Source organism: Rhea pennata, chromosome 14 (assembly GCF_028389875.1).
Source record: "Rhea pennata isolate bPtePen1 chromosome 14, bPtePen1.pri, whole genome shotgun sequence".
Classification (NCBI taxonomy): Eukaryota; Metazoa; Chordata; class Aves; order Rheiformes; family Rheidae; genus Rhea; species Rhea pennata.
The window spans coordinates 20,219,892-20,234,602 of record NC_084676.1 but is presented as its reverse complement, the minus strand read 5'-3'; the positions used below and the strand labels follow the sequence as shown (position 1 = coordinate 20,234,602).

Below are 14,711 nucleotides of genomic sequence, written 5' to 3'. Positions count from 1 at the left end.
TTCCAAGTCTGCTGCACTTCAAGTGGAAGTTGTTTTCAGCAAAACTTCATTTCAACTCATTATGTATATGTTTCATTGTCAGCTACCTCTACTCTCAGGAGCTTATCAACACCTTCTCATCTTCTTTATTTCACAAAAAGATTTCCACCTCCTCCTTCTCCCTCCACTTTCAAAAGACCAAAGGGAATTCTATTAGCCTGGAGAGAGAGACCTGGACAGGCTGGAAAGCTGGCTGAAGAACCTCATGAAGTTCAAAGGCAAGTGCAAGGTCTGGCACCTAGGGAGGAGTAACTCCATGCACCAGGACAGACTGGGGGCTGACCTGCTAGAAAGCAGCTCTGCTAAGGACCCAGGAGTGCTGGTGAACATGCTGACCGTAAGCCAGCAATGTGCCCTTGTGGCCAAGAAGGCCAATGGTATCCTGGGGTGCTTTAGGAACAGTGTTGCAAGCAGGCCCAGGAAGGTGATCCTGCCCCTCTACTCAGCCCTGGGGAGGCCTCATTGCAAGTACTGTGTCCAGTTCTGCTCCCCAGGACAAGAGAGACATGGAGCTACTGGAGAGAGTCCAGCATAGCACTATGAAGATGATCAGAGGACTGAAGCATCTCTCCTACGAGGAAAGGCTGAGAGCTGGGCATCAGCCTGGAGAAGAAAAGGCTTGGGGGAAATCTTATTAATGCCTACAAAAATCTTAAGGGAGAATGTCAAGAGGATGAGGCCAGATTCTTTTTAGTGGTGCCTAGCAACAGGACAAGAGGCAACAGGCACAAACAACCGCATGAAGTTCCACCTGAATATGAGGAGGAACTTCTTTCCTGTAAGAGTGACAGAGCACCAGAACAGGTTGCCCAGAGAGGCTGGGGAGTCTCCTTCTCTGGAGATCTTCAAAATCTGCCTGGACGTGTGCCTGTCTAACATGCTCTAGGTAACCCTGCCTGAGCATAGGGGTTTGACTAGATGATCTCCAGAGGTCCCTGCCAACCTCAACCGCTCTGTGATTCTGTGGGGAGAGACAGATTAGAAAGGAATCTTGTTTTATCTACACTTGTCAAAAACCCCGTTTGAGGCAAAAGACTCCTTAAAAGCTAAAGGAAAGCCAAGAAAGAGGATGGTTCTGCTATGTGAAACTGTTTCAAAGATTTTGGTGGAGGTGGTGTTCTTTCTTCTAATGAAAAAGCTACTCAGTTCCTAAAACACAGTCTGAGCTCAAAAGGCCTCTACTTAGGTCAGGCATTTCAGACACTGAAGTGTCACGAAACACTAAGAATCAGATCAGACTTTCGCTTCAGTTGTGACAGTTTACCTTCCACATTGGAATAGGGTCTTGTGCAACTATGGTCTCAAATTAATTTTCTGGTCAGAAAGCTAAATATTCTTTAAAGGAAGTATAAACAGTAAGTGACAGCTCTTTATAGCAGGAAATGCCTTTTTAATCTGAAGTGGAAAACTGTATAAACTTATTTAAGCCTATTACAGATAATACAAATCATTTATGCACCTTATAAGGAACATTCATTTTGACTGAGCAATTAATTTGTGACTTGTATTAGAACACTTTAGTTATAGGATTATTTCTTACAGAAAGCAAACCAAATATGTTCATACAAACTTTTGCTTTGCTTTCAAATATTCTAGAAAAGTGTGAATATTTGGCAGCACCTTCAAATGTATATTCCCTGAAGAGAGATATTCAGGAAAACGACAGATGGAAATTAACAGAATGGGAAGCTTCTCCAAATGAAGACTTAGTGCTTCTCTTGCTCAAGCCTACAAGAATTCCATCAATTTGAAGGATATGATCCAACCTACAGCCAGCAGCAGCCTTACAAGCTGTGAATGAGTATCCAAACAGAAAACTAAACCGGACCTGCTTATTCTATCAGTGTTTAAAAAAATAATAATTTTGTTGTGTTGATTTTAAAGAAACATAGAACACTTACATAAACCACTGGGATGTATCCAAAAGTGAATCTAATGACACTTTTACTATGGGGCCAGCTGCAAGCCTTCTGAAGAATCATCAGGCAAAGCTGATATGATAGTACATAAAAAAAAAAAAAATTTAAGTGCCAACAGAGTCTCATTCCAGCATCTTTCCCTTTGAAGAAGCATGTGCAAAAACTATTGCCAAAGCAGCATTATCTGCTCTCCATGGGAAAGGAAAGCTTAACTTTACTGTATGTGATCACAGTAGGAGTGGCATCTGAAATGCTCCATTAGGAATTCCTTTCTCCTCTTCCCTAGCCAGAAGGATACATGCTACAATGCAGAGATTCAGGGAAAAACAGGAAGATAATTCACATTGCACTCTTGCAGAAGAACTTATCTAGGCCTTAGCTGACTAACACAGACAGTATCTGAACTGATTAAAGAGTAAAATGTTAAATAACGATGCATAGTCACCCACCTGTTCACAGAGAGAAGTAGCTGGTCCATGCATGCTTTGATCTTGTTTTGTGCTTCTAGGTGTGTCATGTTGTCTGTGCTCTCTCCATTAATTGACAGAATAATATCTCCTGGGCATAGGTTTGCCATGGCTGCCTTACTTCCAGGGTTAATCTATGCAGGGAAAAAATAAGTTATTTAAAGGAACGTTCAGTCTAAAGAGAGATACGTTTCTTGGAACAAGAAGCAGATAACTATTCGTTCTATCTATGAAGAAAACTGATGCATTTTGCATGCGCAGACGATGTTATCACAGCTTGGATATCACAGCTAGTGTCCTTGGGATCAGCCTCAGTTTTCTGAAGGCCATATTCAACAGTAATGACATTAGGTGCTGGCTCTCAGTTAACAAAAACTTCTGTCAACCTCAGACTATATGTCATCAAATCCTCTCTTCATATTTGATCTTTTGCTCAAAAAAAGAAATACCCTCTTTAAAGAAAGTTAGACCCTTGATTCTTTTGACTCATTTGTCTTGCAGGCTTTAAAACATGCTTTGAGACCCCATCCTTATAGAGCACAGTAAACCCTATTTTTTTTTTTCTGGAGAAGTGCATGATTTAAACATGACAGCTCATCCTAACTCCTTCCTGTGGAGATGCTATATCCCACGCCAGTTTTCCCTGACCATCATTTAAATTATTTGTTTTATTCTAACTTTGCATGGAACATCAGGTTGTTCATTAAGTCTCTACAACTCTTTCCTACTGTTTTTGTAGGAATGCCAAAAACCTTCAAAAAAATCATAGCTACTTTCCTGTGGAACTAATGACAGGTCCAACCATTTGGACATAAGGCCAATCCTGCAGCCCATAACAGAGTTTCTTTGAAATGAACATTTCATTACATCAGTTTTTAATTTTTGCAATGATAATGCAAAATGTTGCAATATATAAACAGAAGAGGTAAGTATGTATCTAATTGTTTAAAATCTTAATATCTACATGTTTGCCCTTGAATTTCTTCTTCAGTCATTCAGATTATCTGTTAATGCTCTGATAACCAACCATATAGTTTATCAAATGAGAAAGTGCAGTGTGCCTGATGTTGCAGATATTCATATCTCATTGCACTTAAAATATGATGGTGCCTTTATTTATATTAGTATAATCCTTTGTTTCAGGAGATGGGTCACTGCTTCATTAGCTCTTGCACAACTACTGAAGCACATCCTTTGATGAGCAGCCCAGGAGGAGAAGACGGCTGCTTTCGGAGAGACACAAGAGATTTTGCCCCTCATCCTCATGTACGTTACGATTAATCACCAAATTACAGCCTATCAGGTCTCTTGGCAGTGGCATTTTCTCATGGGGGAGGGTGCAGGGGAGACATGGACCAAAGCCAAACCAAAAATACCAGTTTATTTTCACTTTCTACTATGCCAAAAGCTGTGGATTGCGTGCAACCTAAAGTTACATAAAACTGCCTTATCTGGCATGGATGGCATGTTATGAGCCAGTTGCTACAGAATTACTCTGCCAATTAGAAAAACATCAACAAAACAAAAAACCCTCACATTTGTAGGATGCCTAGGTTTGGTTTCAGAATAAAATTAACAATCATTCTGTGATATAATACAGAGTCAGATCTGGAGGAAGAACACAACTCAAAAACCAGAATCACTGCTCTATTCTCCACCGCCCTCAGTGCACAACTCTGCCAGGCACATGGAGGTAACCAGATGTTAGCAAACGCAGTATACAATTTTTCAAACAGTTTGAGACTAAATTCCAGTCATCTGTCTCATGATGCCAATAAGCCCACATAACCCATGTGACATTATTAAAGAGATGGTCTTTTTAAGAGAGAGAGGCATGCACTTGTCTGTTTTCACCGCGATCTGATTTTTTCAGTTGTTTTCACCGCGATCTGATTTTTTCAGTTGTTTTCACAGGGAGTTTGAAGCTGACCTAGCCTTACCACCACCCAGAGCCCTCTGGAACCACCCAGAGCTCCTCCTAGGAAGGAGGCTGGTGAGACAGCGAGCGAGGAGGGCAGGCAGCCACGGCCTGCAGCAGGACGCTCCTTCCGCAAGAGCGGCCGCAGATACCGCGGGAGCGTGAACCCAAAGGTGTTTGAGGCGCCCCAAATTGCTTTCTGTATTTAAGCAGAACTGGCAGCCTGAATTAAGCCTTTTGTTGCATTGTCAGCGCAAATCACCGTTTGCTCTTTGCTCTTCAATAGTTTCAGCTCGGCTGTTCTGCTCTGAAGAAGCCGCCGGGCTCCCTCCGTGCCCTGCGCGCAGGCTGCCCTCTGACTCAGCCCAGAACAAACTGCAGCAGGTATTTCTTAACACACCACCTACATCAGCCGTGGAGCTCTCTCAGAGAGCTCTGAATACTTTTTTTTGTTTCAACACAGATTCAAGCAAAACAACGTAACAGACATTCATGTCAGGAAAACAAAATATCTCCACACACCTACCCCCTCTTTCATACTGCGCTAGGTGCCCACCGCTCCACCAGTGCTGCCAACAGCAGCTGCCGGAGCAGCAGACCTCTGGTTTGACCTGCTACAGCTGTATCTCATTCTGCAGCGTCCATTCAACGCAGTCTAGATGGACGACGCGTTCTCCTCACTGCACTGATCTTAACCAGATCTCAACTTCCTTGGAGAATAAGTTACTCATAAATGGGCCTCTTAGCTGTTTCCTATTTTCAGTAACTGGTTTATTTCAAGTTATTTTGGCAATATCTTCACACTCTATTTTATGCTCTCCATGGAAGTGACCGAGGGCTTGAAATGAAATTACACTTTAAGATCTCATGAGTTTGAGATACATCAGTGTTATGTTGGCTTTAGAATCAGTAATACACATCAAGCCCAAAGTTTGTACTTGTTAGTGAATAACATTTAAAAAACTTCAAGTCAAGTTCTCCTAACTTACAGCAGTACAATGTCGTCAACACCAAACAAGCCACAGGGAAGCCCAAGCTACTAAGAGCCCATGGGACACCAGCCTTGGTCCAGGATCGCATCCGAGTCCTGAAGCACAGGCTCTCGGGCAAGGGCAGCATTCTGCCTGCTTTCTTGCATAGAGTCCATGCGAAAAGCCTATGCAAAACCAGGATCCCCGGAAGAATGAAGATGCATCTGATTGTAACGGAGTATATACTTGGAGTGAAACATTTAAGTAAGATGACAAGCATGCAAGAAAGGAACAGGAGGGATCTGGGCATCTCAAGTACCTATTGACAACTATCAGCAGCAGCAATCAGTTCCAGCCATAAAGCTCCAAATTCTTCAACAGCCAGTTTGCTTTATAAATCCTAGCTACCACCAACTGAATTATATTATTACAAAAATAATTTCCATGTTCAAGTGACAAACCCTGTATTCTGTATGTTAAGCTTAGCCCTGGAGAACTTCAGCTGTCCACAAGCAATGTGTACCATAACTATCTGTATTGCACGCTGACGTGATGCCTCTACAGGGTGGTGGAATTAAAGCCCAGTAGTGAAAAGAGGTTTTGGCACACAGCTTTTAACAGAGGCACTGACTCATGCCTCCATCCAGAGAGAGCTACAGTTTGCTGTGACTGGTAACCAGAGTATGTGTGATGTGAAGGAAGTATGTGCAAGTTTGAGAATAACTAGATACATTAAGTTGAAAACACAGCAAAAAGTCTGCACAGGGTCAATGAAGTTCTGCATTCTTGAAATGGAGCCTGCATCATTTTCAAAGGAATTCATATTTAAGGATGGGCTGGCCTTAATAAAAAGAGTAATAGAAGTTTTTCTTTAAATAAAAGAACAGTGCTAAGAACAAACTGTTTCAAAGTTAAGGCTGAATGAACGTTAAAGTAAGTTCTATGGGTACATAACTTGAGCTAGTGCGAGTGGTTTTCAGTAGAACTAGGACAGGTCATGTCAGAACCTGTCTCATCACTTCCACGTTGCTTTCCTGCAGGCAACGCAGAGTGCTCTGAAATGACGCAAGCCCTAACTCACCTGCTATGTTCCTGATGCCCTAAGAAGTGAATACAGGTTCCTTCCTCAGAGATGCCAGCCACATCCCATTTGTGCTGTCTTAGCTTGTCCATACTGGAAGTCTACCAGGATTTGGGCTATTCGTATGCTTTTTCCTACAGTGATGAGTTCAAGAACGGCATTTGCATGCCAGCTCCTCTCTATCACAGTCCCTTCACATCCTACTAAAACCACTGTGGCTACAGGGTGCCACACGACCCTTCGTATCTTAGGACCAGAGCAAAACCCTGTTGGCGAACCACCCAAGTAGTGAAGTAATTACAGCACTTTCACCTTGCTTTATTACTAGCTGTTGTGCCATCTTACTCCTGTATCTGTTTAAATTCCCCAAAGCAATTTTATGTTCCCTATTCTACTCAGTATTTCTATCATTCTACCTATCAGTTAGTTCCCATTTGCATCTTTGTAATTTTAAGAAATTTAGTGAGACTGCTTGTGTTTTACAAAGCAGTTAAGACAGAAAAACAAAATTTTTTTTCTTATTGTCACATGAAGAAAAGTCCAACTATCAGATTTTCACTAACTTGCTTTTTTGTATAACAATAATGAAATATCTTACAATGCACCTATTTGGAAACAGCATAGGATAAATATGGTAAGCACTACCATATGTATACCAGCGACTCTTCAGAGATCACGGAGCCTCAGATTCATGGCATTCAGTGCTATGCCACACAGCCTCCTAAAGCCTCCTCTATTTGTACCACAGTGGCAATATTTTCTCAGTACCCGTTCAGAGCAGTCAGGTAGATGGCACTTAGCACCAAATCCACAGTAAATACTATGGGCTTAATTAAAAAACAACAAAAGAAAGCTTTTAAAATAACTTGTACTGATGCCTCCCCAAAGATTTTTCTTTTTCAAGTAGAAAAGTATCCAGCCTCATTCAAAAGCTCTCCGAACTGCCAAAGCCATCAGTAATAATCTGACATGACAGTGAACCTAACACCGATGTGAATACCAGGCCATCAGTTAACTCACAGTCCAATGTGCTGCTAGGTATTGCTGCCCTCCATTAATATTCTTCCACCAATGTTAACCCAAAGCCAAGTGATGCAGACTTGGGGTGAAGTTGCAAAAGACAGTGTAGTCAATCTAACAGCTTGCCCAGGAGAGAGGAGAGGACCTCCTCTCTGCATCTTCCCCACTCCTGGCTACATGCTCCAGCCTCCTCCCTTGTGTCAGTTCTGGAGCTCACTAGATGTTTTCAAGACTTGGATGCAATTCAGCAGAAGAAAAGAACGGCTGTCAGCGAGTCAAACTGACTCGGTAACAGGTCCGATCAGTGTAAGAGCTGGCACCTGGGTAAGTATGGACTTAGCTGGTGGTAAACTTTTCATGAGATAATTAGGCAGATTCAACATGGTCATTTGTGTTGGATACCCCATACTCATCACATAATCACTTCTGCATCTTTAGAAGGAAGGAACTGGAAGAGCCTGAAATATTGCAGGACCAATCATATGCACTGGGGAGTTCACTGCACACATGTTTTCACAGCTCATTTTATCGCTGTACAAGAGCACTCATGTGTACTCTTCCCGAGGTCATCAAGCATAGCATGGCTGTCTGCACTGGGAACTCAGTTGTAAACATGTGTCATTTTTAGTGCTCTCCCAGAATTAAATAACGACAAGAGAACAATACTCTGCATTTAACTCCTCCACAAAATAAACAGTTGCTTCTTTGTTTCTATCAAAAATTGCAGATGTGTAAAAAAGATTATAAACAGAAAATATTAAAAGAAACAAAAAATGTGCATAGCTAACAATTTTGTAACAAAAGGGCATATGGAAATTTACTGAGCGCGTATTCACTGAAAGTAGCTCCATGCTCTCAAGAGAGCAGAAAGCAGATTCTCCACGCACAGACAGCATTTTACGGAGCAGGCCTTGTTCTGGAATTCAGTGCAGTAGGAAGCCAGAATCCGCTGCTTTATTCATATTTTAAAAAGCATATGCCTCCAGTCTCCTCAGGACAGGTCTCATTCGTGGTACCACTGTACATTTCACTGTGCTCTTAAAAAACACCAAACAAGAAGGGAAAAAAAAAAAAAAAAAAAAAAAAAAAAAAAGCACGCACACACATTACAGGTCCAATATGAGTCTCCGCCTCAATCCTTTAACACTATTCCAGAACTTTAAAGAAACAGATTCCACTAAACATCCCTTCTCCCTGCACTCTGCCTTCTCCTTTACTACGGGAGATATAGCCACAGCACTGAAAGAGCTACAGAGAAGCTGAGGCTAAGGGACCCCCCCTCAAATAAGAGGCATCCTTCAAAGCCTGCTACGGTTTAGACTCGCCACGCAGACTCCACTTCCTCCATGCGTGCTTGCCTCTAGGGTGGTCTATCCTGACATGGAGCCACCACAGAACTTGAGAAATCTCCTTGGAAAACTGTGACTGGCAGGGCCCGGCACCCCAGCTATCCCAACCAGCTGCCCCAACGCGGGCCATCACTCAGAAAGCAGAAGGCCATCCTTAACCTCGCACATACTGGGGAAAGGGCATAAAAGGTCCATCTGGGGCAAAACTGCTTCTGAATTGAGATCTCTAGAACTGGGCCAATACCAAAAGCTGAAACAACACCTGAACGAAAACTTAACTGACAGGAGCAACAAAAGGAATCAAGCTAATGTAATAAATTAAGGAAATCGCCACAAAATTTTTCATTCATCAAAATGCACACTCCTATACCAGCCTACACAGACCACATCACTTTGTGCTCTCCATCAATGGTACTTTGTCACAGGGAAGTCAGAGGCATTTTCTGTTCTGCAGGCACGATCAAAAGCTCCTGATTAAAGCTTTTGAGAGGCTTTCAAGATAGTGTGACAAAATTCTCAGCTTCAAACAAAGAAACCTTGTTCTAGTATCAGGCAGCACGCTGCAAGGCAGCAGATGCTCTTACAGTAGCAATATCTTTTAGAACAGGAAGAACCAAGAATTGAAGTACTAACTAATGAAGATAAATTCCCCAAATGCTTTAAACAGCCTTTCCAGGGTTTCTATTTAAAGCATTATTCCTTGACCTAACACGTTCCTCACAAATCCCCTTGCACTTCTCCAACTGCTCATACAAAAGTTCAGTGCATCAACATATTGCTTAGGTACGCTATGTAACACAGCAAATAAAAAGCACTCTTTGTGCAACATGAATTCATTTAACTACCAAAGAAAACAAGGGAAAAAAAAGAAACTTAAGAAGAAAAAAGGGAAAGAATCAGACTATCAATACTGTAAAAGGCAAACACATGAAAATCATTTTGAAGCCAAAAATGATTTTCCACTGATGGATCCAAATCAGAATTTAGAATCAAGTTTGTACATGAAAATTTCTGTGCAAAGAAAAAGCTGAGATGAAACCCAATGGATACAAATTGTAAAACAACCAATGACACGAGAACCTGAAGTTGAAACCCTGAGCACAAACTTTAAAGTGCTGGTCAAGACAGACACGGGCCATTCAGACACCCAGAGTCCTTCAAGTCTGCCTCATTTTGCAAAAAGCTTCCATTACCCCAGCCCAAGGGTAAGCAGAACTCCACTCAAGGCCAGGCAGCAGTAGGAAGTGTCAGTAAGTGTAAATACTATTAAATGCCACCCTGCTTCTCTTCTGTCTCTCCTGTTCATATTCAGTGAAGATTTCTCCTGAGTCCTCCTTGGAAGGACAAGCTGTGGACACACTTCTCTACAACGACTGACTATCCCAACCACTGCGGCTGCCATTATGTAAAGTTACTTCATATTTGTATTTGTTACCATTGCTCTCTTGGTTGGCAATGTACGGATGAGAGCGTCAGCCCCAAGGGTATGTCAGTGAAGACTTAACATATGTGTCCTTGGGCACCTTGGACACTACATGCCATTCAGCACACCAGCTTCAGACGGATCAAAAAAGTCTTATGACCATAATAAGCTAGTCTTCATCAGGTTTAGTAGTTAACTCTACCGACAAGTCTCCCCTTCTCAGACCATCACACAGCTACTTCTTGGGTTGTAAACAGCAGGTATTCCTACAAGTTTGTTGTTAGAAATCCCCAGAAGCTGTTTGGCTCATTCCATTTTACAGCACTGGCTTTCTCAGCCAAGGTAGGTTATCATTTCCATTATTATCAAAATCAGAGTGGTGACAGCTATATCTTTAAACACAAGAAATTCTTCAAATACAAGAAGTTTAAATTCAATTGCTGAGTAGAGACTTTATTCTTTTAAAACAGGCAGGAGTTATTCTCACACATCTTTGCTATTACAGGGCTAAGTTTTTTCAATTCTCCTGCTTTCTCCTAATTTATTCCTGAATGTTACATTTTGTGGAGTTTGTATAGTCTTCTATACTAACAGCTTTACATGTGCTAAAGGGTTCTGGGAAGTGTTTTGTGGTTTGTGGTGAGTGACAGCACATAGAGTCAGTGTTGCATAAACCTAGCTCCGCTTCTGTTATGTGGTTGCCTGTTATTGAATGGTCCTGGATTCAATCACAGTGATCATTTCTTTTCTTGCCCTCCATCGCCCATGTTAAGAACAACAACTTGAAATAATCTTCTTTAAGCAGCTATATTTTGTTATTTGCAGCTTGTATTGTAAATACGTCTTTTGCTAATAATCTACTATCTATCTACAAGATAAGTTTCTGTAAAACTATTTAAGGTCTAATGGGTGTCAATTTGAATTGCAAGTTTCTACTACTGCACTTGACAAGAAAGCGTGGTATGGGCTTTAAAGGCATCTTTATGATGTCAGGAAAATTTACTGGCTGAAACTCTTGCACAGCAAGTTTTTAAATAGAAATATTTTCTATTTGGTGATAAATTACTTTTCCAAGTCTCTCCTGGCTGTAAAAACTACTTGAATGACAAGCTATGGCTCTACATTTTTGCAATGGCTCTAAGTAACCAAATGGATTCTTGTTCTGCTTGAAATTTAAGTTAAACCCAAACATTCTTAAATCTTATCTTCCAAGGCTTGTTGCAAGTGCAGTGTTAACTGCTGTACACAAATCCATGACATTAACAAGCTTTTGCTAGATACGCTAGTGTTTTCCTTCAGTACACATCTAGCAGCTCTGTGCTGACAACAAATCAAGCAGAGTATTTTGTTACCATGTTTATTTTAGCTATTTCATCAATGCTACCAGATCTTCAGAGATCTACTGTTTTCTTTCACACTATTTTTACCTGTGACCACAGGTAAAAATAAATTCACTTAAATTATTTATTTTCACTAAGTGTCTGGCTATCTAAAAAACCAAAAATCATTATGCTTTAAGAGATCAGAAATCAAAAAAAAAAGTTAAAAATTATATATTTGAGACCTTATGCCTTCTAGAACTTGCCATCTGATTACTGCAGGCTCGCGATATTGGGATATACCAGAAAGGGATATGCCCTAAGCCAGAAGAAAAAAAAATTATATATATATAGAATTGCTGTATTCTCCAATACTGTCATACAATCCATAACGACATATTTGTATTAAAGCACTGACCTACTACAGCACAAAGATTATCCCTATCTACTGTACTATACACCAACAAAAAACCTTACCAAAAAAGCTGCACAGATTTCCTTTGTGTGCTTCCTATATTAAAAAGGTCACCCTAGCCACTTGACGTAGGGAAAAATGGAATAAAAAGGTAGGTATCAAGACTTATTTTATGGTCATGTGTTTTTCCAAAGTAACTCTGAATACCGGTTCCAACAGGCCACCTTTCAGCCTTTCAAATGAAGTTGATGTCAATTTTCTAACTTTTTAGAAAAGCTCTAAATCCCTGGCAACATTGAGCTCTTTCTATTTTGTTTAGCCTGGCAGAGGCCTGAAGTGTTTTAGGGTGTGTTGGGTTTATTTTGCTAAACTCGCACCAAGGTCAGACCTCGTATGAATGGACCTACATGAATCATTCTTTCCGCCTGGATTCCCACTCTGGATTACCAGTGTGCTCGATTAGAGTAATTAGCATTACACTTTCATTCCAGTATATTCCACCACTACTGTCTCTGGACCAGCACAAGTATTTATTCTAGTATTCCAATTATTTAATAAAACTTCAACGATCTCAGCAGCAAGCTTATCTGTAACACTTTCATTAGTTTTTTAGTTCAAATTAGTACTGTAGTGGTACCCCCAAAATAAGCATGTCAGTGCAGATTTCTTACTTGAGACCTTAAAACAAGCAATCATTGCTAAAAACTAAGGAGAACAAAACCAAGAACAAAAACAAATTCCTTCTGCTTAAAAAAGCACCCTACTTGAGTTGTGATATTATAAAACATATTAGTACACAGTAAGAGAAACAACTGACCCTTCTCGGTTCTTTTACACAGACAAAAACAAAAGCCAGCAAAAAACACTGTGGTCCTAATTTTAGGTTCTATCAACACATAGCAATTAATTTAGTCCCTTTGGAAGTGTATCTTTCTATTTAATAGGTTTTATTTGTAACTTGCAAGTTACAAATAAAAATCAGTAAAGAAAAACCTTCTGGTCTAACAGAAAAGCATGGGGGGGGGAAAGGGGAAAGGAGCTCTGTCCCCTTCTCCGGCCTCTCCAGTTCTTGCTTTCTTTGCAGAGATACCAAAGTCAAGTGCAAACTTACTGGGCGAGGAGGAAGCTGTACCCTCAAGCAGCACAGCTCAGCCCCAGGGCTGCACAGTCCTCTGCCCTCTGCAATCAAGACTGCTTGAAATCAAGACTCACAGGCCACCCCATAAAAATATGACTTCAAGCACAGACATTCTGCATTCAGGATCACAGTAATACACACAGGGAGTTGTGGACAATCCTGCAGGAGTAAATCAAACAACTTTTATTGGAATTCCTCTACCAGTAGGATTCCTTGCTGAGTATCCTAACTCCAAATAAACTTGAATATACAGAAGCTACTTAATTTTAAAAATAAAATAAACCTGAACACCATAAATAATATCTGGATAACAAATTGCAGATCAATTATTTTTCATCCTTCTTGTGTGATAGTTGTAAACCAATGCTGAAAGAATTTTTTGCTGCCTTGTTAGAGGCCAGCAGCTGAACTGATGTTGATGCCAGTTAATAAAGGAATGACTGTATTAAAAACACTAAGCTTTTAAATACAGAAATCAATCTACTTATGAGTAGTCTGTTTAGCCAAGTGAATTGTCTTTGACCCTAAAAAGCAACTAGCACTTGGAATAACACTGGCCAAATTCAATGGAAGATTATGTTGACTGCTGTGGGAGCTGGACAAGTGAGTTCCAGTGATTAAATACAAATACTCTAGTTACGCTAATGATTGATTATCTTTTAATCCTAGGCAAGGAATAGATCAACTGTGATCCCACACACACCCACAGCAGTTATTAATGTGGTTGCAAGCACAACACCGAAAGCTACTGAGTAAGTTACTTGGTCTGTTATTGACCTGTGGTCACTGGTGGAAGAAGTGTGGTAGATATCTTAAAGACTGAAACACGCCTCCTTTCCCACAACATGCAAATATGCAACGTCCAGTTCTTAGCCTGATCCACCAGGACAAAGCAGCTGACAGCTACCAGATACTTAAGTCTTAAATCCACTTTTCTAGCAAGTCATTAAACCCAGCTTAAACTACTGTTTTTGGTCATTCCTCCAACCCCATAAACATCACTAGATAGATGAACTGTTGCATGATGTACTACACTCAGTTTTAGTTTATTATTAGTACTGTTATAAGGCAAGTTGAATTCCTTTTCAGAGGGACAGCTCTAGACTAAAATTCTCCCCCCAGCACTGCAGTGACAACACACCAGCATCATCCTTGCTTGTAGGTGCTCTAGGGCACTTCAGGGCAGCACACCTTCAAAACAGCCACCCAAACTCCAACCCTGCTGATTTTAACCCCTCCTAGAAAACATAAGTATAAAGTGAAAAAGTGAATGTGGCCTAACTTGTTACGTGGATACATGAAAAAGATGCTCCAAGTATATCCTTTCCAGATTTCTCTCTTCTCTTTAGGAGCTCGTTATTCTAGCTCAAACATCCACCTCCCTAATGCAGTGCTCAGCATACCCTGTTCTCAGCAACTTGAGGGATCAAGTCTTTAAGACTTGTCAGTTTAGGATTTATTAAACCACAGAGGGAAGAGATCTACTTTCAAGAAAAAACAGATCACTACATGATTTCACAAGTGTGTCTGAAATAGCTGCAAGTGGTGAGCTCAGTAACACACTTAGCTGCACCTGCACAAATTTAGCACAGAGCTGAAGGGTAAAGCAAGTCCTGGTAAGTGACTGAAGTCCCATTCCAAAGCAGGACTGT

General features: G+C 40.8%; 1 protein-coding gene across 1 annotated transcript in view; it reads right to left on the bottom strand.

Moving 5' to 3' along the window:
• PDLIM4 (PDZ and LIM domain 4) overlaps nt 1–14,711 on the bottom strand; it is a 64,903-nt gene that overhangs the window by 47,106 nt on the left and 3,086 nt on the right. Inside the window, exon 2 of the mRNA XM_062587643.1 lies at nt 2,408–2,559. Coding sequence (XP_062443627.1) covers nt 2,408–2,559 — 152 coding nt within the window. The remainder of the gene's footprint in view (nt 1–2,407; nt 2,560–14,711) is intronic.